Raw genomic sequence first — 24,607 nt, 5'->3', positions numbered from 1 at the left:
CAGGGCATAAGCCAGAAACCTGTGGCACACAAAGTGATTTTAAATGGTATGAGGCATGTTTTGGACCCTTAGCACATAAATTGCCTCTAAATACGATTGAAAATTAAATGTTGTTGTCAAGTATAGTCTGCCATGCCATCAACAGAAACATCTCGCTAAAATTAATGCACGTGGTTCTGCTGCAAACCTTAAAAATTTTGATGGCCTCTAACAATTTGAGGTGTTCCAAGTGTGGGGTGGTAAGGATAATTCTGGCTCTGGAGAAGTCTGTCGTAATATCCAGGTCTGTCGCATAAGTGGAGTGTGTGGTGGATATAAATAAACATCTCCAAACCCGATATCCAATATAGTAAGACACCAACCGAATGCCGTAAATTAATCGGGCTATTTTAATGCTAAATTCTAAATAAATTACGTAATTAATTTGGCACTAGAGGTAAGCGTTAGGCGCCATCTCTTATTAAAATTAATAATTATAAATATATTAATTAATTTAAATAATTTGGAACCGCTGGGAGAAAAAAATCGGCCCGGAGCGGGACTCGAACCCAAATTAATTACGTAATTTATTTAGAATTTAGCATTAAAAATAGCCCGATTAATTTACGGCATTCGGTTGGTGTCTTATTAATAAATTAATTCAAATAAGTTATAATTTAGAGATTTCAATATCTTCAACTAGATTTGCACTTCTGGCAACACCAACAGAAACCTATATTATCACAGTCTGTATGGCATTCGCACTCATCTGCATTTTCACTGCAATCCTTTGTCGCTCAAATGTTGGCCAAGATTCAACGTTTATTTGCCATTGTACATGGGTTGATAGATAAGTTTGGTAAATTTTAATGAATTGGCACCATAATTCATTTGGTGACATCACAGCTTGTGATAAAACATTTTTATTTAAAGAAGTAAACAGCCAGATCAAAATGGAGTTGATGAAGTTCATGGAGACTATGAAACAGAATTGACAACAGAACTCATTTATCCAAAAATAAACAAACACGGGCAAACATGCACTGAAGACACAGTGTGCTCTGGATGTCCAGTTTAGGTAACCACAACATAAATAATTGAAAAAGTTCATAGTACTGCGAGATTCTGGGCCAATTAATTAGTTTAATTAAAGGAAAAAAATTAATATGTAGTTAAATTTGTGAAGTCGAAAAACCCACTTTCTTTTTCCCACCACCTAACCTTTCTGCTGACCGATAGATAAAGACGATCAAATAACTGTATAAATCGACAAATTTAACGATCTTTTGACTAAGTGTCGAGTAAAGCTAAACACATGGTTATTAATGAGGAGAAATGTCAAAATAAGTTTAAATTATGAGGTAAGAAGAGTCAAAACACCTCAATGGTGATGTCTAAGAACTTTGAATTTGTTGCCTTGTATGGTAAAAAGAGTAAGAATACCTGGCAAAGAAATTATCAACAATTCATCAAAGTTGATGTGCTTACAACCTGTACCAACCAGAGAAATGGCACAGTGCAAACTTAGATTGCAATAAATTCAGTCACTTGATTTTTCTCCCACATTCAAGGGAGGATGAAAGGGGTTGGAACCCGATCGTTGGGGCAGACATCAAAAGATCATAGGAGAAGCTCTGCTCGCCCATTCCTGCCACACAAAGAAAGTAGACGACATAGTCAACCTCTCCAAAATATTACAGTCGACCCCCGTATAAGATCATTGATTATTCCGTTTTATATGAATTCCATGTTGTACGAGTCACTTAAATTTTACAAATACGTGAGCCGTTCACAGCCCGGTACACATATTTGTAAAATTAAAGTGACTCGTACAACATGGAATTCATATAAAACGGAATAATCAATGATCTTATACGGGGGTCGACTGTAATATTTTGGAGAGGTTGACTATGTCGTCTACTTTCTTTGTGTGGCAGGAATGGGCGAGCAGAGCTTCTCCTATGATCTTTTGATGTCTGCTCCAACGATCGGGTTCCAACCCCTTTCATCCTCCCTTGAATGTGGGAGAAAAATCAAGTGACTGAATTTATTGCAATCTAAGTTTGCACTGTGCCATTTCTCTGGTTGGTACAGGTTGTAAGCACATCAACTTTGATGAATTGTTGATAATTTCTTTGCCAGGTATTCTTACTCTTTTTACCATACAAGGCAACAAATTCAAAGTTCTTAGACATCACCATTGAGGTGTTTTGACTCTTCTTACCTCATAATTTAAACTTATTTTGACATTTCTCCTCATTAATAACCATGTGTTTAGCTTTACTCGACACTTAGTCAAAAGATCGTTAAATTTGTCGATTTATACAGTTATTTGATCGTCTTTATCTATCGGTCAGCAGAAAGGTTAGGTGGTGGGAAAAAGAAAGTGGGTTTTTCGACTTCACAAATTTAACTACATATTAATTTTTTTCCTTTAATTAAACTAATTAATTGGCCCAGAATCTCGCAGTACTATGAACTTTTTCAATTATTTATGTTGTGGTTACCTAAACTGGACATCCAGAGCACACTGTGTCTTCAGTGCATGTTTGCCCGTGTTTGTTTATTTTTGGATAAATGAGTTCTGTTGTCAATTCTGTTTCATAGTCTCCATGAACTTCATCAACTCCATTTTGATCTGGCTGTTTACTTCTTTAAATAAAAATGTTTTATCACAAGCTGTGATGTCACCAAATGAATTATGGTGCCATTTCATTAAAATTTACCAAACTTATCTATCAACCCATGTACAATGGCAAATAAACGTTGAATCTTGGCCAACATTTGAGCGACAAAGGATTGCAGTGAAAATGCAGACGAGTGCGAATGCCATACAGACTGTGATAATATAGGTTTCTGTTGGTGTTGCCAGAAGTGCAAATCTAGTTGAAGATATTGAAATCTCTAAATTATAACTTATTTGAATTAATTTATTAAGTTAAATGAACTTAAAATTTATTTACAAAAATAAATCAATGATCGAAATGATCTTCAACAAAGAGAACAAAACAAAAAGAAATCCCTAATTTTTTTCTATTGAAGATTGTTTGAAAAAATAGAAAATATTTTCTGGCATCAATAGTAAAAAAACGAGCTAAACCTGGCATCATTGCACCACCAATATGCAAACTAGAACATGCATGTTTGCATGGGACCACATCCATTTAAAGGGGGTGGCAGTGTGATTGTGATTAAACTGAGTATGGTAGATTGGTCTGCTAAAACCAATGTTTGAATTGCTCTACAATTGGGGATCGAACCTCTCTCAGCTTTTTTGGAGAAAATTATTCTACTCAAAATAGAATATTTATTATGGTATCACTTTGCTTTTCACTTTTTGGTATGAGTAATAAAATTATTATTGGAATTAGGTTATTTTGTGGGGCTTGTGAAGGTTATTTACAGTTCGGTTTAATGAATCCTGATAAAATTTTTGTTTGCTTTGTCACATAAAAATGAACATTGTGGAAGTTTAACATTACTGAATTTTCTTGAATTTTGCTGTTGTCCTGGCAAAATCTGCTTTAATGCAAGAATTCTTTGTCAGTGTTTGTTCTAAGGCAAGTTTACTGTATATAAAAAGTAATAATAATAATAATAATAGACCATTAATGTAGCTCTTTATTCATTAAATCATTTTATTAAACAGTTGTTTTGAAGTTTTACTCATTATTTACTGTTTTGTATGAAGGACCTGGCAAATAATATAAGAATAAAATCTCAAAACAATTAAGAATGTAAACTGTACATTACATTTACATTTAAAATATAATTCTGTCATTCAAATAATTATGTATCAACAATCTTTTTGGATTTGGTCACTAAAAACTAAAAGATATTCAGAAAGACATTATCAAGCGATGACTATTATTTTCATATATTTCTGTACATATTCAATTTTCATTTTGATTAAGATGTTGATAGTTGTCTTATGATTGAGTACGGGTTCAATAATTGCATATGAGAAATGAAAGATATTTAGCAATCAGATTATTATTTATGTTTCTTTCTCTCTCGTTTAGAATAATATAATGATCAGAATTTCACATTTAGAGTGAACTTTTGTATAATGAATGTTTATTTTTAGGATATGTCTATTCCATCGCTATCACCTACTCCAGATTCAAATGTGGTCGAGGTCATTCCTCAGATAAACACTTGCGAATCGGATACTGATTTATTGGAAGAGAAGAGGAAAGTGGCCGAGAAAAATGAGGAAAACATAAGAGTTAGTATGGAAGTCCAGAATAGGATAAAAAATAATGAAAATTCCGTGACTGAAAACTCCATAAAAGAGCCAGAATTAAAGTATAATTATTCAGAAGGTAAAGCTCTAGTTTTTTTTCCCAGCTCCTTTGTATAAAAAGTACATTAAAAACTGCATGAAATACATGTAAACATATTATGTAAATTGATTTTAATCAATCAAATTCACATTAATAAAAATATAATTAAATATTAATGGTAGACGATGATAATTTCCTACTTTTAAATGTATACATTTTTCTTTTCTTCATTAAATGATGATGATAACTTTAAAATTTAGAAATTTCTCAAAATAAAATGAGGATTTTTAATTTCCTGTTGTTTACCTTGACAGTCACACTTGTACAAAAGGATTAATAGTTTTTATATTTATGTTAATGATATTTGCTTAATTTAATAACATGAAAACTTATTGAATTATTTTACTTGTACTTGTAATTATTAATAAAGGTTTTTAATTTAATCAGATCAATGGAGTCCTATTAACCCCGAAGGTAAAAAGATATACGATAGGGCTTTCCTATTAAAATTGCAAGGAGAACCGCTCTGTTTGCAGAAACCGCGAAATCTTCCATCGGTGGAAATAGTTAAAGAAAAGGTAAGATGTCATCTCTTGTTTATTCAGTGAAAACTTTCTAATTGAATGCAGCAAGCATTCCAAATTTAATAGCAATGTTCAGGATTGGTAAGAACATACCAGAAAATATTTGATAGGTTTAGTATTTTCATAATTACTTCAATCAACTTTGTAAGAAGTGTCTCATTTTTAATTGCGTGCGCGCGCATGTATGTATATATAATTAAGAGGTAAATATCTTTAGCTTCTAGTTAACTACACTTCTTTTATCAATGCATGATTTATGGTTATAAAAATTGCAGTTGGTTGAATAATTTTTAACTGAATTTATTTATTATTTAACACCCCTTTCACTAGTGCCATTAATAAGCCCTTAGTGAACCCATTTTAAATTTAATATATTGCAATATTAATTTCATTTGTTACTTGTATATTTTGGGTTTCTTTGAGATTTTTGTCCTTATTAAACTAAATGCAGTTGTTTAATGTAGGATGGCCCGAACGTTGGCGAGCCGAAATGCATTTTTAGATTGGTCAAAACCAGTAAAGTTTACGTACAATAGTCACTAATATTAGAAGATCTGTGTAAAATTTTATATTACTGTAGTCGGCTCATTGATTCTTAACATTTAAATTACAAGTGCTAAAGGTATATTATTACAGAAAATGCTTTAAAAAAATATTGGTTATAAATAAGTGACAGGACAGTGAACTTCATAGAAATGTTTTCTTCTATATTTATATTTAAAAAAGAACTTATTATTATTTGTTACTTTGAATTTATTCTTAACTGTCAGTTATTTTTTAAAAATATTTTACACAGATTATTTTATTTTTATCTTGCATATTATTCATTCTTTTGTATCATGAATAATAAAATCATTGTGTNGATAAAAAATAATGAAAATTCCGTGACTGAAAACTCCATAAAAGAGCCAGAATTAAAGTATAATTATTCAGAAGATCAATGGAGTCCTATTAACCCCGAAGGTAAAAAGATATACGATCGGGCTTTCCTATTAAAATATCAAGGAGAACCACTCTGTTTGCAGAAACCGCGAAACCTTCCGTCGGTGGAAATAGTTAAAGAAAAGGCGCATCTCCAGAAATTACCGGACGATAATCGACCTGCATCCGCTCCTGTGCCGCCACAAAATTATTCGGATCCCTTCATGCCGAATTTCGCTAGCAGGCAGTCGCGCCCGGTAAGCATCTTTACATGTGAGATAGATAAAATTCAAAATTAATTTATGTAGATAAGGAAATTTTTATTATCACCATCAATTACATAAATACTTTATTGCTCTAGTCGATTAAAAATTTAATTAAATATGTAAATTAATTTATTTTAAGCAATTTGGTTTGGTTAGTCTTTCATTTATATCCACTAACTGTAAAAATCATTCTTATAAAACTCATAATAGGAATAATTTGAAGTATTTCAAATTAAAATTGAGATAAAATATAAAAATAATATGAATAAGACTCTCATAAGTTTTTGAAAGATGACTTGCATAAAATTTTAACTCTGAGGGCATTGAGAGCATTTTTTTAAGTGCTGCGAGCTCAGTCTTTCCTTTTGTACGGGAAATCGAGTGACAAGGGATTACATATTTGGGCCAGATTAGTGCAGTCCGTGAAAATCTCAAACATCTGACTCGACTCAATCTGGCTTTCGTATGCTAGACAGACGCTGCATCAGCATCAGTCTGTCGGAAAAGATGTATTGCTTTAGGTAGAGACATACTCGAGTAAATTGGAATTATTCCAGAGCGAGTACAGTTAGCTAAAATTTATTTATCCATTGTTCCTGAATCAATAAAAAGAAGTATATGATATCGATATTATTTATTCAAGAAAATATTAACTAAGAATTCACGAAATTAACAAGAGATTATTATTATTAATAGCAAATTTATGTTTGCTTGACTTGCTTAAACTCGCTTGTTTGTATGCCCATATGAAATATTCTTTATATTCAGATGAAAAGTAAATGCTGTACTTAGTTATCTTATATTTATTTGAAAAGCAAACATCTTCAGCCAAATGAGTTACGGAATAAAGAAATTACTTAAGTTAACATGAAGAAAAAGTATAAAAATAGAACCACACGATGATGAAAAATAAAAGAATTAATAAAACAACTGAATGGGAATAGTTAAGAAAATGTAGAGAATAAGAATGAGGTTAGGGCTTCAATTTGGTTTGCTTGAAACAATTCAGGTCGTCATTCAAATTAACATTTATTATTTTTAATATCCTCATTTGATTAATAAGAACACCAAAATGTCGAACATTACATAAAATACTCGTGTTTGAAAAGCTTTTTTGTTTCCGAGTAGAAAAACTAGCATAACATAATGAATAGTTGGCAATTTATCAATATGTATAAATTACGTAACCCGTTAACCCAATTTTCGCCAAAAAATAAAAATTTTCTGGGAAACTTTAATTATTTAAACTAAATTTTTATTAATTAGTTTCTCTTCTAATCTTAGATCATCTTGGCAGGTATTTAACCTAAATTGTTCTAAAATAATGTGTTGTTTATATTTATTTTAATTACAGATCGGAGTGTCACTTCTCTTGTAATTAAATAACATATTCATAGTAGTGGTGTATTTAAATTTCCTTTGTAATTTATCAATTTAATGGTAAATTAAATATTTGCAAAAGCGATAATTAATTTTCCAGGTGTGTTTTTTTTTTTAATGAATGATCATTGAGAATTTAGCTCGGAGCAGAGAATGAGAGGAATGAGGAAAATTGCTTTTCTTACATTGAATCTCATCTGTCCGACGGTTAATATGTTGTTATTTGATCTATTAAATTAGACTGAAAAATTTCAAGCAATGAATTTTACATTAATATGTTAGGCTTGACGAATACTCTTGTATATGGTAAGGTACATACGCGAAATACATTGATCATCATATGGCTGTTCTGGTGAGAAATGGTCTTCCTGAAAGTTTCATTCTGATTACTATCACACACATCTTCACTTTAACTTCAAATTTTCAATGAATTTAACAGAAATTTGATATTTAACAAGATATTTCCAACCTAAATGTGCAGCAAGAAACTGGTGTGATTTTAATTTTTCGAACAAAATTTAGAGTAATTTTTCATTTTAATTTCTGTATATAAATTCTAACTGAGAACCTTTTGACATTTTGTTAGTCAAAATTAGCCATTGATGCTTAAACACTTCCTGTTGATTACTAATTGACTTCCCAATAGTGATTATGATTAACACAGACTACATTTTTGATTTGAAAACATTTTAATTTAATTTTTTCCACCTCTTTCCACCTAGTTAATTCTTGAAATTTTAATAGATTTCTGACAATCAAGTTACACAGCAAAAAGAATATTTAAATTGTAGATTGTGTTTATTACAACTTTAATAGTTTTATTTAGTTAATCACTGTTAATAGCATTTTATTGTCACTATTTATTATACATTAAAATTCTTTTGTTAGCCTTCTGGAGGAATTGGAAGAAGACAGAGTCAACAAGGTCGTGATAAACCTAAAAAGATAATTACCATTTCAAGTTCTTTCAATCAAGATGTCAAATTACACGAATGTGGAAATGCCTGGAAGCCACATGTTAAAAAGGAGATTGATGATGAGGATGCTGACAGACAGAAAACTCAAGTAAATAATTTAGTGTTTGTTTTTTTGGTTTGAAGTGAGTGTGTGTGTTTGTGTGTGTACATACACATACACCTGGATTCACCTAATTTGGTGGAAACTCTGGAACATTCACCTAATTTGATATTCATTATTTTCAGTTATTTGACTATTTTGATGTGAAAAGAGATATAAGAAAAAAGATATAAAGATAAATTGCTTATATACAATTAATATTGAGTAATCAAAATAATTTAAGTGAAATTTCTTATATTAAAGTTTTCAGATTCATACATAAAAACTTGAAATATTTGTATATAAAACAATACAGAAAATTTGTGGCGTAGTAAACACTAGTATTGTGTTTTATTTCAAAGACACATGGCAAATTTGTCCATCAAATTCCTTTATTAGTTGAGTTGATTTTGTTTGAGTCTTGCCGTTTCTAGTTTCTGTAGATTTGACAGAAACTAGAAACGGCAAGACTCATCAAACAAAATCAACTCAATAAAGGAATTTGATAGAAAAATTTGCCATGTGTCTTTGAAATAAAACACAATACTAGTGTTTACTACGCCACAAATATAAAACAGGACACGGTTTCAAAAAGAAAAATACAGAAAATGTTTAGCATCCCTTTTGTCCTTTTTATGTTATAAGAACAACAGTCATGCAGCTTACCTTTTAAGAATATCTCAGATGCTGCTGTGCCTCCTGTTTCTATGAAGAGGATGAAAGGGATGACACTACACATTTTTGCATTGGCTTTGTTAATATTTCAAATTTTTTTGTCTGAATTTTTCTTTTGTATGAAAGACAAAATGTTCAAATAGATTGTTTTTAATTCTGAAATAAATGAGGGTTTTGTTATGAGAAATTTATTAAGAAATGATTAACCAAATTCTTATAAGTTTTTAATTTTTTAAACAGGAATTAGAGAAGAAACTAAGAGGAATTTTAAATAAGTTAACTCCACAAAAATTCCAGACATTAGTAGAACAAGTGAAGCAATTACCAATAGATAATGAAGAAAGACTGAAATGTGTCATTAATCTTATTTTTGAGAAGGCAATTGATGAGCCAAATTTTAGTGTTCCTTATGCAAATATGTGTAAACATATTGCAATGGTAAGAATTAATTTTTTAATGTTTGTGAAGAGAATCATTCTAAATCATTTAGAAATAAATAGTTTTCTACTATGTAAATTTAATGTGGATAGGTATAGTTTTCTTCATACAAATTAAAATTTTTGAATTTATTAACAGAAATATGTATTTATAAGAAGTTAAGTTTAACAATTCAATTAAAGGAGTTTAAAAATGATGCTATAAAATTAATGTATTACACATTTTACATTAAAAATACTTTGGAACTCCCAATTAACTGAGTTAATATTATTTTCTGCTTTATTGATATGTATATTATAATTACTCCTGTTAGAATTTTTAAAAAGTCAATTGTATTTATCTTTTTATTAATAAATTGTTTGAAATTTTAGTCGAAACTCAATGTAAATACTGGCAATGAGAAATCTACAAACTTCAGGAAAGCTTTGCTGACTAAATGTCAGGCCGAATTTGAGAAAGATAATAACGACGAAATTAATTACAAGAATAGACTTCAGCTGATTGAAAATGCAGAAACTGTAAGTAACTATTTACCTAATGATACATATATAACCATACAAGTTTTTTAATGTGAAGTTGTTTTAAGTTTGTAATGTCTATGTTAAGTTGAATATGAAGATAAACGAAACACATTAACTACAGAATCCTGCACAGTGATTTGTTCAAATGCATACAACTTCAAGCAATAGGTTATTGAAAATTTTATATATTCAAGAAAGAAAAAAATTATATGAATATTACTATCCAGATACCCTTTTTTTTATTAAATTTAAATCATTCCATTTCAAATTATTATGTAAAAATACTACTACTGACTCAATATATCAGTTTTTTAATCAATAAAAAATATGAAGAAAGCTCACTTTATTTTTTAATAAATTGCAATTTTCAGATATTTTCAATTATATAATTTCTAGTATTTTATTCAATTGTAAATAATGGAATTCTGATCTTTCAGGAGGAAAAGAAGAAACAGCTTAGAGAAGAGCTGGAAGAGGAGGAAAGAAAATCGAGGCATCGATCGCTGGGAAACATAAAGTAATTTTTATACATTTGTTAATATTTTGTCACTCGTAATAGAGTAGTTAATGAAAATTACATTTCATGATAATCCTTTTTACACTGACTTCTATAATTATGCTCGTACAGAGGAAGCTTAGTGCAGTCATGAGTATAAATATATTTGTATAAACCATGTTATAAATTTGAAAATATGTAAACTTTGTCTCATATTAATTTATTAACAAACTATGTCAGAGTACACTTAGTAATCTTAAGTTAACCAAATTAAATAATTAATGATTAAAATTTCAAAGAATTTTTAAGTTTTACACACTGGATACATCAGTATGTTCAAAATTGTTTGGTCCAGATATATTGTAATCTATATTCTGTTTAGAAAAATTAGATTTTGCTGTAGTAAATTGTGTTGTTTTAAGCATAAGAATTGTTTATACTTTATTTTCTCAGGAAAAAATCATATTTTCTCTATGTTCAAGAAGTCTCACATAATTATGGAAATTGAAAACTGATGTTTGAAATAAGAAATGTTATCAATGTGAATATTTTACTGTTAGCAAAGAGTAGTTGAAATGTTTTAACTTTTCACTTTTAACTTATAATCATTAGTTAAAAGTGATAATGATTGCACTTTGTTATCCAAATGTTGATGCTTAGTAGAAAAAAAAGTTTTTTTTCTAATTACCATGAAGATTGTGATAACAATAACTGAACTCTTGATAAGTTTCTACTTTTCATAATATTAGTGACTAATAGCCATACTGATGATTACAGTAAGTAGAGTTTACTGTGTTTATTTTTCTTAATTAAAGAATATTACGTATTTTATTGTGTTCCATAGTGGCTGTATCAATCTTATTTAATCTGTCATGATAATTACTAGTTAAATATTTTCGGAAAATTTTTTTTTATTACTAAATAGAAATGGCAAAACATCTTTATATATAAATACATTTTATCATTTATAATCTGTGTTTGTAATAAATTGGTGCCCTTTTCATTTTTAGATTTATTGGAGAACTGTTTAAACTTCATATGCTGACTGCATCAATTATGCATGAATGTCTGAAAAAATTGCTACATCGTGGCGATGAAGATTCGTTAGAATGTTTGTGTCGACTTCTTACGACAATTGGAAAGGAACTTGAAACCGAGAAGAAGACATCCAATACTAACAAACCAAGTTCATTGGTTAGTCTTTTTACATTTTATGTTTAAAATGTGTAAGATTGATATTTCGATAATGGATAACTTTATCTAATTTTTGATGATGGATTGTTAATTTTCCTTTATCAGATGCTTAGATTCTTGTGAATATTTGTCATATCAAAAGAAATATTTTCTTAAAAAACAAACAGAATTGACATTCCATTTGTTTAAGAAAATATTCAACTTCAGAAACTGTAAATGTAATAATTTATTTCCAAATAATTTCATGTTTCACTATATATCACTAACACTGTAAAAATTCCACACACAGCTTATAGTGTGCTTATAAATTATATGCACTGTGCGAGGTTTCATTTGTTCAATGCTGCATTGAATTTGCTACATAATATAGCATTATAGCAACTAGTGTACACTAGCCTTTACAAGAAAATCCTCTTATTACATTTAGTTTTTGTGAAATCTTCATTAATGAAAAATGATATACACTCTAGATGAGAAGTATTTTAATGTTAACAAGTTCAATTAATATATAATATAAAATATAGTCCCATGAATTAGTAACAATTATATTACATTGCTTAGTACAAAATACACTGCTTCCAATTTCCTCAAAATCGGAGCCAAAACGGAAAAGCACAAAACATATCATGACCAAGGGTGCATTTTCAACTTCAATGTTGATCACAATTCCTGTGATATTAATGCAGTCATCAGGTATATACCAAGAATATTTGTTTAACTTGTAAAATTACTTTTTCTTTTAGGCAATACTGCGTACACTATGAGTGCTAAACAATTAGTTAAGACAGTTGATGTATACATTGGAAATAAGACATTTTGTTTCCTCTGTCATGTGGATGCTAAGGGAAGCTTTTCCTGAGCCCACAATATTGTGGGTGGGACCAGACTTATTAGGACAGACCACCCTCAAAAATTACTTTATTTTCTAATCTACCTGGATTCAATCTTGGGTTTTTCAGAATGGTAGAGTGACTGTTGTTTTGACCATCTCGCCAGTAAGGAAAATGAAAAAATATGTGGAATTGAGTTTTTTATTACTATTTCACATTACTGAATTACAATATTAATTACTAATTAGTTTGTGATTTTAAAATTAAAAACAAAACATTTTCATTGAAACCCAAGCAAAAAGGTTACTTTTAAAGTTAGTTTTACATGTGTCCAGCTCCTGTATTCAATTTGGCTGCTAGGTCAGTTTGTTATATCTGGTAGCTTTAACTCTTCAAACACAAGTACGACAAAAGAAAAATTTGTTTTGACTGGTATTTGTATACAAATTCTCGCCTGAGGGCTAAAAATAATTGTGTGTCCAGGTATTGTAATGTACATAGATTGACAATTAACTCTAATCTCTGAAAATGTCTATCAGTTCTAACCAATTTCAAAAACATAGTGTTTAAAGAAAGAATCAATATATCGCGATAAAGTTTATTTTTGGAGTAACACAAGTTTATTCATATTTAAACATATCTGAACAGATAAAAGATAAAGAAATAATTGGAAATAGAAAAGAAAAGTTGGCTTTTGCCATTTTGCAGTTAGGTTTTTTTATGTGAAGGTCACTTAAGACAAATCTCATTAATACATTTGAAAGGATCTAAAAGCTTCTAGATTCTCTTAACTTTATTAATGTGGTTTGACTGAGTTAATGCTTTAATTAGAAAGACAAAATTCCAAATTTATTGAATTATTACATTTACGGGATTATACATAATATAAAATAACACACAAAACAAAATGTAATTTTTTTTGTGTGATAAAAAATTAAACTGAAGATAATTTATGCAGTCTTTGTAATATTAATAGTAAATTCAAATCTATATAATAACCGGCCTAAATAAAATTACAGATAAACTCATATTTTGAATCAATGAAAGAGATTGTAGTTAGAAGAACAACTAGTTCAAGAGTCAGATTTATGTTACAAGATGTAATTGAACTTAGAGAGGTATGAAATTTAAATTTTGATTTTTAGCCACATTTATGGTTTTATCTTTTGCTTTTTATTTTAATTATGTTGTTCTTGTTGATAACTTTTTATAGAACAATTGGGTTCCACGAAGAGACGAGAATAATCCAAAAACAATTGATCAAATTCATCTCGAAGCGCACAGGGAAGCACAAGAACAGCAACAGTTGCTGCAACAAACTGTCTTCCAAAAGAGAAGCTTTGAGGATCGTAACATGAATAGAAAAGGTAAAGAAATCTTTTGTATTTGATACAAGAGCCCTCCTACTTGCATATATTCAACTTAAGAACAATTTGACTGTAGGTCTAAAATTAAAATTTTGCATGGATTTTAAAGTTCTCTTGCCAGTCATGGGATGGTGCAAAGTCTGTCTTCAGTAACAAATAGGAAAATTTTAATAAATTGTTCGGAATTCTTTTGGTAGCATGTCATCATTTTCTATTTTAGCTCGAATTCTGATGTTCCATTGCCACTCTTGAGATGGTGTCCATGTTTTGTAACATTGGAGTAACTGCGTTAACTGAATTAATACAACTGTTGGCGTGACGTCCAATCTAAGTATTTAGTATACCTAATAGGAGTAACTGCATTTTTTGCTATTTGCAATTTTTATAAGCTTTTACATTTAGTGCTTCAAAAATGCATTCAAAATGTAATAGTAAATCTAGCATTGGAGATTAAAGCAAGAAGCATCACTCTGTTACCGTGGAAACTAACTTTTCATTATAAAACTATTATAAAACATTAGGTAGGAAAAACTCTTTTGAAACACCTACTAGTAGCGAGCAGATAAACACATGATGTATTCTATTGAATATTAATACATCAAAGGATCAAACACTAACAATACATAGTTATTCTGTGTGCAAATGTACTTTCTAGGTTAGTTTGTGACTTCGATATTGAAAATTTAAGACTACACAATGTTTGAGTCCTTTTTCCTATTTATATCCTTTATAATTGTGTGATCTTAAATTTTCAATATTGAAGATAAACCATAATAATCCTGGGTTAATATGTACACCTAGTTTTTGACTTATGAGAAAACTTTGGAAACCTAACCTGTTCATAAATAGGGGGAGCACATGTTTACTGTTTAGTCAAAATCTGTTTTTCAAAACTACAGGGTGTTTCACCAGGAAAAGTTGAATAACTCACGTTAAAATCGAGATAAAGTGATGATGGCACCCTGTATTAGTAGCGCAGACTGTCAACTTTCATCTCATCTAGGTTACTACGTAGTATTGTGGTGTACTGGTCGAAGCAACATCATGCATTCACAGTAGTGTGCTATTTTTGCGCCATCAAATCTGTCGTGCATGTGCAATGTGAATTTCGTAAACATTTTAAGATTCAGCTACAATGTTCAATTCCTGCTTGTGGAACAATATTGAATTGGGTAAAAAACTTCCGTGAAACTGCCAGTGCATCGAATTGAAAGTCAGCCGGCTGTATGAAGATCGTACGAACTCCCAAGAACATAGAACGTGTGCTTAGCAGTTTACAGAAAAGCCCTTGTCGTTCCTTAAGAAAACGTCATTTGTCCAGTGTAGTATTTCATAAGTAAAATTGAATAAATTTTGTACCTTGTGTAAAATTTTCAACTATTTTTAGCAATTAGTTTGTGAGTTATTCAACTTCGAAATTGTCAAAACGTTGTGAAACACTCTGTATAAAAACTGTCAATCTAACAACTCTCAATACAAAATAGTTTTTAACAATGTAAGCAGAAATAGATAAAATGATAATTTGAAGCAATTTAATCAAAAAATTAATACTAGGTTTTAACAGGCCCCTTTTTCACAAATTTAGTTACTTAGCTGTGCTAACTTGATATCCTTACGCTTTGTGTAATATGTGGCAGCCTTATTGGATTTGCCGTCATAATGGAGTTTGACATCTCAAACAAACCTCTAGTTGTTTTATTATTATTATTATTATTATTATAAAAAGTACTAATTACTATTTAATGGGATAAAACATGCACAAAGTACAAAAAAAAAAGTTGAGAAAATGAGGTTTTCCAACTTTGAAAGTGCATTTGGTAGTCCAAATAAAGTAAACTTGATTTTGAATTGAGTTTTTTTTTTCTTTGTTAGTTTTATTACAAAGTTTCTAAAGTAAAATTAAAGTGCAGTAAAATTATTACAATGGCAAATTGTTTTCATAAATTGACAGCATGTAATTAATTTGAACTTTAAGTGAAAGTTTAAATATAAAATATATTTTAAGTGTAAGTGTAACTGAACAGTTGAACCTCAATGTAGTGCCATCTGAAATAGTGCACATTCTCATTAAGTTCTGATGAGTACTTTCGCTTTGATTGTATTTGTTAGTATAGAGAATCTCTTTATTAGCTGTGGATCTTTAATTTACCAAATTACGTAATTTCAAAATTCAAATTTGTGTATCATTTCATACTAGAATTTTTATTGTTAGGTGGCTTCAATTTAGTGACAATTTCAGAAGTAAATAAAATGATTACTTGTAATATTGTTTCTGTTGAATTTCATTTACATTGTTTTAATATTCATTGCAATTTTTTTTTTTAATTTTATTTAATAGGTAGAGGATCAGCAAATTATCAAGACGACGGATGGAATATGCAGTCTAGTAAGACTAAAGGAACCATAGATCCCAGCAAATTAAAAGTTCCAAAGTCGGTGCGTATTTTGAATAAGATTGTTTTCTTGCATTAAAAATTTTTACATAAGAATAAGACTATAATAGTTACAATTGTGGTTTAGATTATAAGAATGCAGTTTAACTGAGTTTGATAACTTGGCTTTAAACAAATAACTTACATTGCAACTGTTATTTATAATGTGTGATTGGTATGAAATTCTTCACACAAAATAACATTTTTACATACAGCAAAGCTCTGTTTAATAAATTTACAATTGTGTGAATTATATCTAATGTTATGTATAAATCCATTTTCTATTTCCCTTCAATTTTGTTTTGATAAATATAAATGATTAATCAGCAAGTTGACTGATTACTGGTGTAATTCATTTTCAAAAGTAAATGTTTTCTTGATGTTTGTGAATTTCATTCAAACAAATATCTATTTTAAATATTTCATGCAAAAATGTTTGCAATTATTAATAAAAACATTGCAAAATATCTATATTTTACTTTAATATTTGCAATTTACTTCACATTCTATGAATTTTAACATGCATTCGTGATTTTTAATTTTTTTTTCTTCTTCTTCTTCGTGCCATATCAGATTCCTGACGTCGGCGACACCTGGCGTTTTTTTTCTATTATTCATTTTATTTATTCAATTCAATATAATAGTGAAATAATTATATTCAAATGTTGAGAAAAAAGTTATTTCGTTTTTGTTGATGGCCTTTTAAATACAGTTACTTAGATTCATATGAGTAACCTTAGTTTCAGTTTGATATGATGGAACACAGCAACATGACATATGGGCAATGCCTCGATGGAGGAATTTCTATGATATACTGGCCCCTATTTAGGAGAATGCACAAAAATCCACTCAGCCAGTCCATTGGTCGGGCATGGACCCATGACCAACTAGTTGGGTTTGGCAGTTTTATCCACTTTGCTACTGGTAGGTGACAGTTTTTTGGCCTCTTTAGGCTGATAAATTTCCAATGGATATATCTATATTATGTATATTACAAGTCTATAAAAGCTTTTTTCCTTCCTCTATTATGATACAGGGTAATTAAAGTAGAAGTTGTAATCAGTAGCACAGTTATATGCTCTGAGTCAGGCTTGGCAACATTGAGCTTGCTTTGCGTGTACTGCTGCTTTCTGACATCTGTATGCTACTTATTGTAAGTTCTACATTCTACTTTAGCTTGATTACCCAATGTAATGCAGTGTTTAAAAATGTTGAAACGTTTTGATAGTGTTTTGATTAGAGTTTCTGAAACGGGATCCCGGTTGTTTTTTTAACCCGGGAAATATCCCGGGAAATTTTTCTTATCCCGGGAAATCCCGCAAATTTCTTAAAAATTCACTTTTTTTCTTATTTCGTGTTAAGGTTGAGGAGTTTTGCAAATAGAAAGCATAATTAACTCATTCACTGCCAGAATACATTTGTATTTATTAATTTTAAACCTACCTATTAGTTTTTTTAAATTTTTGCTCGTTATAGCATGTCACAAATGGTCAATAATCAATATACTGTATAGCTTATTTGTGGCATGACTATAAAAATTCTTTACTTGTCGGAACCTGTAATATCTGGAATAATTGTGCTTACGCTGTCTTGAGTTTTAACCATGCCCAGTAGCTTCAATAAATGCCTGACGCCAGATTGTGCAAATTGGGCAAGGATACAAACGAGTACAAAGTCTGCAAGTATGAAGTTTTTCTTCATAAACCTGATTATTAAAGCCAAATGAATTGCCGAATTATCGAGCTCTAAGCTTGATGCCGCTATTAAAGCAGCCAAGGTAGACAAATCAAGAATACTAGAGAGCGAAAGAAGTACTACAATCTCGAAAACGAACTCGAAAGCTTCCAGGCTACAGGTGAAAAAACACATAATATCTGTCTTCTCTTAAATGCATTAAACACTATTCCAATCACATCAATTGAATCGGAAAGGGCATTCTCGGTGGCAAGACTTTTCATTACTAAAATAAGAATTAGAGTGAGTTATCGGAGTATTGACCATCTTTGCTTTTTAAAATCTTATAAAAGTTTGCAATATTTTGTATTATATTTTATTTAAAAAACGAAAATTACCTTCTAAATTAGAAGTTCATTTTTTTAATTTTTAACTCAATTCAAAACATTTTTTTTGTTGTTGTTGTATGCAGTTTCCAGCAAACTTTAATTAATTTTTTTCTATTTGTGAAAATTTCTACGTTATTTAAAGGTAATTTTTATTATAGGCCTATAGACCTAACACAGCATTATTAATATGATTTTGGAGGTTACAAAACTTTAAAATTACTTTAAAAAATGGAAAATAATTATATCATTTGATTTCAAGATATTTTGTATACCTTAAAAATAATTAATTCTATCCCGGGATTTCCCGGGATCCCGGGAAACAGTTCACTTTTATTCCGGGATCCCGGGACAAGCAAAATACCGGGAAATGAGAAACCCTAGTTTTGATACAATTATGGAAGCATTCAGTGATTAAACCAATTTATTTTTAATAAATGATGAAAATGCTCCTGCAGAACATAATGTTGAAGCAAATGGAATTCCTCGTTTCTGATTTAACTATATTGTCAAATATTTTTGGCTTAATTTAGATTTTACAATTGCATAAATTTAAATTGGTTTTTCTTTGTTTGTTTAATCGTAGGTTGGTGAGACAGACATACAATTGGGGCATGGTTTTGCTAAGTGGGGTCAAGGTAGCAGCGGTGGTAATGTTAAAAATACCAGTCAGGATTCCGAAAACAAGTCAACTGTGCTTAAAAATAGGTAAGTTTTGATATTAATAAGTGCATGACATTATCGTTTGTAGATTTGCATGATATTCTGCTTGCTTTTTTTGTAAAATAAACATTTTTCCTCTTAATTATTTGACAGGAAATAACAGTTTATTTAAATATTTGAAGTTGATACGATTTAGTTGGGTTTTTAAATTCTAAAATATTAAGAACATACTATAAAAAAACAAATTATTTGGATCTTAAGTAGACAAATAAAACTATTGCTTTGCCTTTGTGAAAATTTAAATTTTTTAAACAATTTATAACAGAATATTTAACAATTTATTGTTTATTATATATTAAAAACAAATCTCTTAACAAAACTAATATCTTTGCCATTAATTCTAATCATTAGAGAAAAACCTTTATCTTATTTTCTGCAGAGTAAATTACATAAATTGTTTATGAAATGCAAATATTGTTAGAATTTTAATTGGTTTACTGGTTTGTTTGCATGTGTTTGCACATGGATATAAACCTGTAAATATTTTATGATGGTAACAAATGTGTGTTTGTGTGTCTACACACGTACACATGTTTAATATTATATTTAAAATTTTAATATATCCTTAAGATACATTATACATTTTATAAGATTTAATAATTCCTCCAAAATTCTATGCAATGATGAGGGATGTTTTAAAAATAATGCCTAATTGGCTATAACTCAAGATATATTTGAGATACAGGTACAGAATTGGGCATTAAAATATTTTGCTATACCAGTAACAGAACGAACATTCACAAAGTAGTCTGCAAACACACTGTCCACTGTTTAATCCAAGCTGTGAAGCCATCTCAGAAAAGTTGAGGAGATTGTTGTCTGGTCCAGTGTCAAACAGCATCTGTGACAGGAAATGCTTTCCACGCACCATTCTTCAGTGGTCCAAACAGATAAGTCTAAATGTTCCAAATCTGGATTGTGTAGAGGGAAGGCACACCATCCAGCCCATTTTGGTGATGATTGTACAATGTGGTGATGTATTGTACACTGTTGACGTTGCCTCTCATCTTTAAGAAGTACAGATCATTGTTTCAATGGCACTGTGCTCTGTTGTGGAAGATAGATCTAAGATCACTAATGAACAGTCTCTCACCAAATCAACATTTCTTAGCAGCACATTGACACCTTTTGTAATAAAAGATGATGTAATAAAAGTAGAAATAACTTGGGCATTGACAGTTGTAAAGAAAAAGATGTCATTCAATTCATATTCTGATATTAAAAACATTCTCAAAAAATGTTCCCTGACAGTGCTATAACCACACAATTTCAATTGGGTCCAGATAACGCTTCCTATATAATAAATTATGGCCTAGCCCATTATTTCAGAGAAAAATTGATTGATTGATTGCTGTTAGAAGTTGCGATATTACTACTATTTCCTTTGAGAAATCACTAAACAAAGTTGCTCAAAGAACGCAAATGGATCTTGTGATAAAATACTGGGACATGAGTAAAGATAAGGTTATGACCAGATATTTGTTTCGTTTCTAAATTGCTTACTTTTTCATTACATCGAAGTTGTGGATTCTATCATGCATTTTTCTACAGGATTTATGTACTGTATTTTTTTTTAATGTGGCAGCCTTTGAAACATATCAAATGTGCAAAAAGAGGGATAGATGTACTCAATGTTCACAGTAAATAAAATGCTGTTTTATTATGTCGATATTCCACACGGTAAGAAATGTGAGGGTCAGGGAATTTGGACAAAGTTGGTCAGGGAAAGTCAGGGAATTCAAAACAAAAGTTTGAGTAGGAACCCTGCATTTAATCGAAAATACCCAGATAGATAGCAGACATGTAAATTACATGATTTATTAGCATTTAGGCATTATTTTTTAGAACATCCTTCGTAATTTAAAAAATATTATTTTACATTGATATGATACTAGTAAAGTTCAGTTAATTTTTATAGCAATTAAATTTTGAACTGTTTGTAACTTATAAAACAGTTCAAAATTTAAATACTTTAAGTGAGTAATAAAAAAAAAAAATGCTTCTTATGAGTTTGCAAACGTTCACCTTGATTTCTTATTATATTAACATCAGTAGCTTTCTTCTGTTAATCAGAATTAGTACATTCTGTTCTCAATGTATTGGTAGCTTCTGGCATGCGGGAAATTAGTGAGTAACAGATGAATTAGTAATTTGGAGTATAGTTATTTCCATCACCTAACATTATAAAATGATCATTCATTATAACAGGTTTGTACATTTGTGCTAACTATATTTAGTTAGCATGAATGTACAGATAAAGGAAAACAATATTACAATTTGTTGATATGTTAAAAGGAACAGTTTGTCGGTTAACACAATTGTTACCTGTAAATTGGTACACTCTTTGATTCATTGAGCTAATGCAATGATTGTTCTATTTGAAGACTGTTCCTAAAAGAGCTTTAGCATAAGATCTTGTTGGAGGGACCAATAGCAGTTTTTCTCAACAGATAACGGGATTTTTCTTTTATAATAGAAGGCACTTGAACCTCTTCTGTACACAAAGTGAATAGAGCAAACAGTCAGCAAATTTTTCCCATGCATAATAATGGACAGTCGATGACCTGTGTTCTGCAGTTATTAGGCCTAATAAATGCAGAACTAGATATATTTTGTGATAAACTTTTTTCTTTTATCATAAAATATTTAACAAACTTTACAGTAATTTTAATTTCCATTTTAACGCGTAGTCATTCTGTCCATAAAAAGTATAAACACACATTCTCAATGATTTGAAAATGTGTGTTTGTACTTTTTGTTAGTTTTTGTATTGAAAGACTTTAATTTTGCAGGTTTTCGGCATTAGCGACTGAACAGACTTATCCTAACTACGAGCCAAGAAGAGGATCTCAAAGGTATTGTATTTTGAAAACCATTTGAAATTTAACATGTGTTTATGATTTATAAAATGAAAGAAAATACAGTATAATTTTTGGAATTTATGATGAGATTTATTAGATTTTTTCGTCAGAGAAGCAATGTAGTAGTGAATATTTCATTGAAATGTGTTAAAGTTTAATCAATGGCGATAAAATATTCATGTAGTTTAAAATGGAAGCAGACACAGGATTTTTCAAATGTTAATTTAAATGAGAAAATAAATAAATTTTTGGTTACATTTTTTGGCAGAATCATACATAAACTTTGAGGGGACAACGCTCCAAAATGTTCCCTAACACAAGTAGATAAACAAATGGATTAATAATTATTCAATAGCTAGGTAAATAGACTTTAGTGTAGAAAATGATTGATGGCAATGTAAATTTTTTGATTTGCACGATTTGTTGGGATTTCAAAGGAAATAAAATGTTACTTCACCTCTTCAATTATTAACTAAATCCAGACAGATATATTATTTAGAAAATATTAAGATCTTTTGCAAATTTGAATAGATTTTTAAAATGTCTGTTTATGGTTGTTTCAAATTTTATACTGAACTTACCATATTGTTGAAACTTACTTTTAAGTAAACTGTAATAATAATAAAAGCTGACTCAGTGCTGCAAGGATTTAGATAAATTTATAAGAAAATTCCAATAACACATAAAAAAACAAGTTTGTAATGACAAAATAGTTTATTAATTGATAAGGTAACATTTTACAACAGTCCTTTTCTTATAGGCTACTGACAGAGCTTTTTACTTTCCTCGTAGGTTTTTTTTGGTCCAAACTGCCGTAATAGTTAATTTGCATAATAGTAAAAGACTTACAAATACTGTAGAACTTGTAAACTTACAGGAAACCTCCCTTTTACAAGTTTCCTACAAAAGAAAGCTGAATGTAGAGAGGAGAAACTTCTGGATCCTACAGAAACCTGCAGGATAGTTGTTGTGATACGTTGTTAATCAATTAATGAATTATTTCATCCTTATAAACTAGCTTTTACAGTACTGGAATTTTTTTAAAATTGAAAAGTGGAAGTCCTTTACAAGATATTGTTGAAACTGTAAAACTTTATACTGTTTATTAATTAATTGGGCTGAATTTGAGAAACTGTAGACTTATAAATTTCCACTGTCTTCTATTTCTTTTTTTAATCTAAAGAACAGTGTTAGGTAAATTAAATTCAAGAGCAGATACGGAAAGCTTGGATAGGAAGCCCCGATTAAGTATATACAAACTTCCAGTGCAAACCAGAAATCGTGTTATTTCAATTAAAAAATTTCCCGCAAAAAGAGCGTTCGATGACTGGCGTGACTTTATTATTAAAGAAAAAGTATGATCTACCGGAATGAGCCACTACTAATTTGAGGTGGAGAGCGTATATTTTAAATCAATGTCACAATAAATAATTGCTCGTATTATAAAACCTCAGGCTATCTGAATCGTAAATACAGGGTGGCTTTTCCGATAATAAATAAATCATTTGTCTTATGCAACAGCATTTATTTCTGGTTGATCTACCATTGACTATAATATGTTACTTTCTATTGTACTGTTTATCTACAGTATCTTTGATTCTATCATAAATATTCACATAACAACATATGATATTGTTTTCAGAAGTTTACTAGTTGTTTTATGGAAAGTTAGGTTAAATAGAAAGCAGGGTAAATATTGATAGTTAATAGTTAAACAAGAAAACAATTAATATTTTTAAATGTAAGTTTATTGTGGTGATAAACAATGAAACGAGTACAAAACGTTCTATTGTTCTAATTAGGTCTGCTGCTTCCAGTCGAGAATCCAGTCGTAGCGGAAGCAATAATCCTCCGCCTCCTCTCAGGAAATCGTCGTCTCAGACGTCAACTAAAGAAAGAAAACAGGCAATCGAGGCCGTAAAAGACTTCACGAACTCGGATGGCCATAAACAAGTTTCTGTGTCACAAACAAACGAGACATTGACCAAAGAAACAAGTAAGTTGGGAAAAATAAGAGATAAATATTTGTTGTTTGTATTTACTTTTTTTAATAATTATTGCTTTTTTCTTTAAGCTCCACATCTAATTCTGAAAGGTGGTAATCTCTCTAATGAAGAAATGGAGAAAAAGACTAAACCCCTTATTGATGAATTTTTGCATAATTCTGATTTTAAGGTATGTAAAATTTTGATGTTTATCTTCAACAGTAGCGATTTAATGTTACGTTAACGTGTAGTACGGTGGGTGATCGGTTAATGAACATAATCCGTTTCAAGACTTTCTTCGTTAACCAATTATCGCTTTACCATAGATTTTTATGGTAATTTGATTAATTCGTTCTGGAAACTCTAAAAAATAAAAAGTATATACTTTCTTACTATGTTTATTTATATGTCATGTTTTTTCCATTTGTGGAGGTTAAAGAATCTGTTTAATGTCGATTGCTTTTCTTTCTTCAGGATTTTTCAGAAGTAATTAATAGTGTGAGAAGCCGGGGGCCACAGGGTGTATCCCTAATGACCACTTAATTGGCAACAG

At 29.9% G+C, this 24,607-nt stretch overlaps 1 protein-coding gene across 1 annotated transcript in view; it reads left to right on the top strand.

Moving 5' to 3' along the window:
* LOC111639946 (eukaryotic translation initiation factor 4 gamma 3-like) overlaps positions 1-24,607 on the top strand; it is a 135,994-nt gene that overhangs the window by 102,393 nt on the left and 8,994 nt on the right. Inside the window, exons 10-24 of the mRNA XM_023385910.1 lie at positions 4,067-4,304; positions 4,713-4,843; positions 5,917-6,027; positions 8,305-8,481; positions 9,388-9,585; positions 9,957-10,103; positions 10,544-10,623; positions 11,613-11,796; positions 13,646-13,744; positions 13,840-13,993; positions 16,332-16,429; positions 19,072-19,193; positions 22,001-22,063; positions 23,872-24,065; positions 24,144-24,244. Coding sequence (XP_023241678.1) covers positions 4,067-4,304; positions 4,713-4,843; positions 5,917-6,027; positions 8,305-8,481; positions 9,388-9,585; positions 9,957-10,103; positions 10,544-10,623; positions 11,613-11,796; positions 13,646-13,744; positions 13,840-13,993; positions 16,332-16,429; positions 19,072-19,193; positions 22,001-22,063; positions 23,872-24,065; positions 24,144-24,244 — 2,097 coding nt within the window. The remainder of the gene's footprint in view (positions 1-4,066; positions 4,305-4,712; positions 4,844-5,916; positions 6,028-8,304; positions 8,482-9,387; positions 9,586-9,956; positions 10,104-10,543; positions 10,624-11,612; positions 11,797-13,645; positions 13,745-13,839; positions 13,994-16,331; positions 16,430-19,071; positions 19,194-22,000; positions 22,064-23,871; positions 24,066-24,143; positions 24,245-24,607) is intronic.

The sequence above is a fragment of the Centruroides sculpturatus genome, unplaced genomic scaffold, assembly GCF_000671375.1.
Source record: "Centruroides sculpturatus isolate CEXI.00-Female unplaced genomic scaffold, Cexi_2.0 scaffold1427, whole genome shotgun sequence".
Lineage (NCBI taxonomy): Eukaryota > Metazoa > Arthropoda > Arachnida > Scorpiones > Buthidae > Centruroides > Centruroides sculpturatus.
The sequence above is the reverse complement of the archived record's forward strand: the minus strand, read 5'-3'. Positions and strand labels throughout refer to the sequence as shown.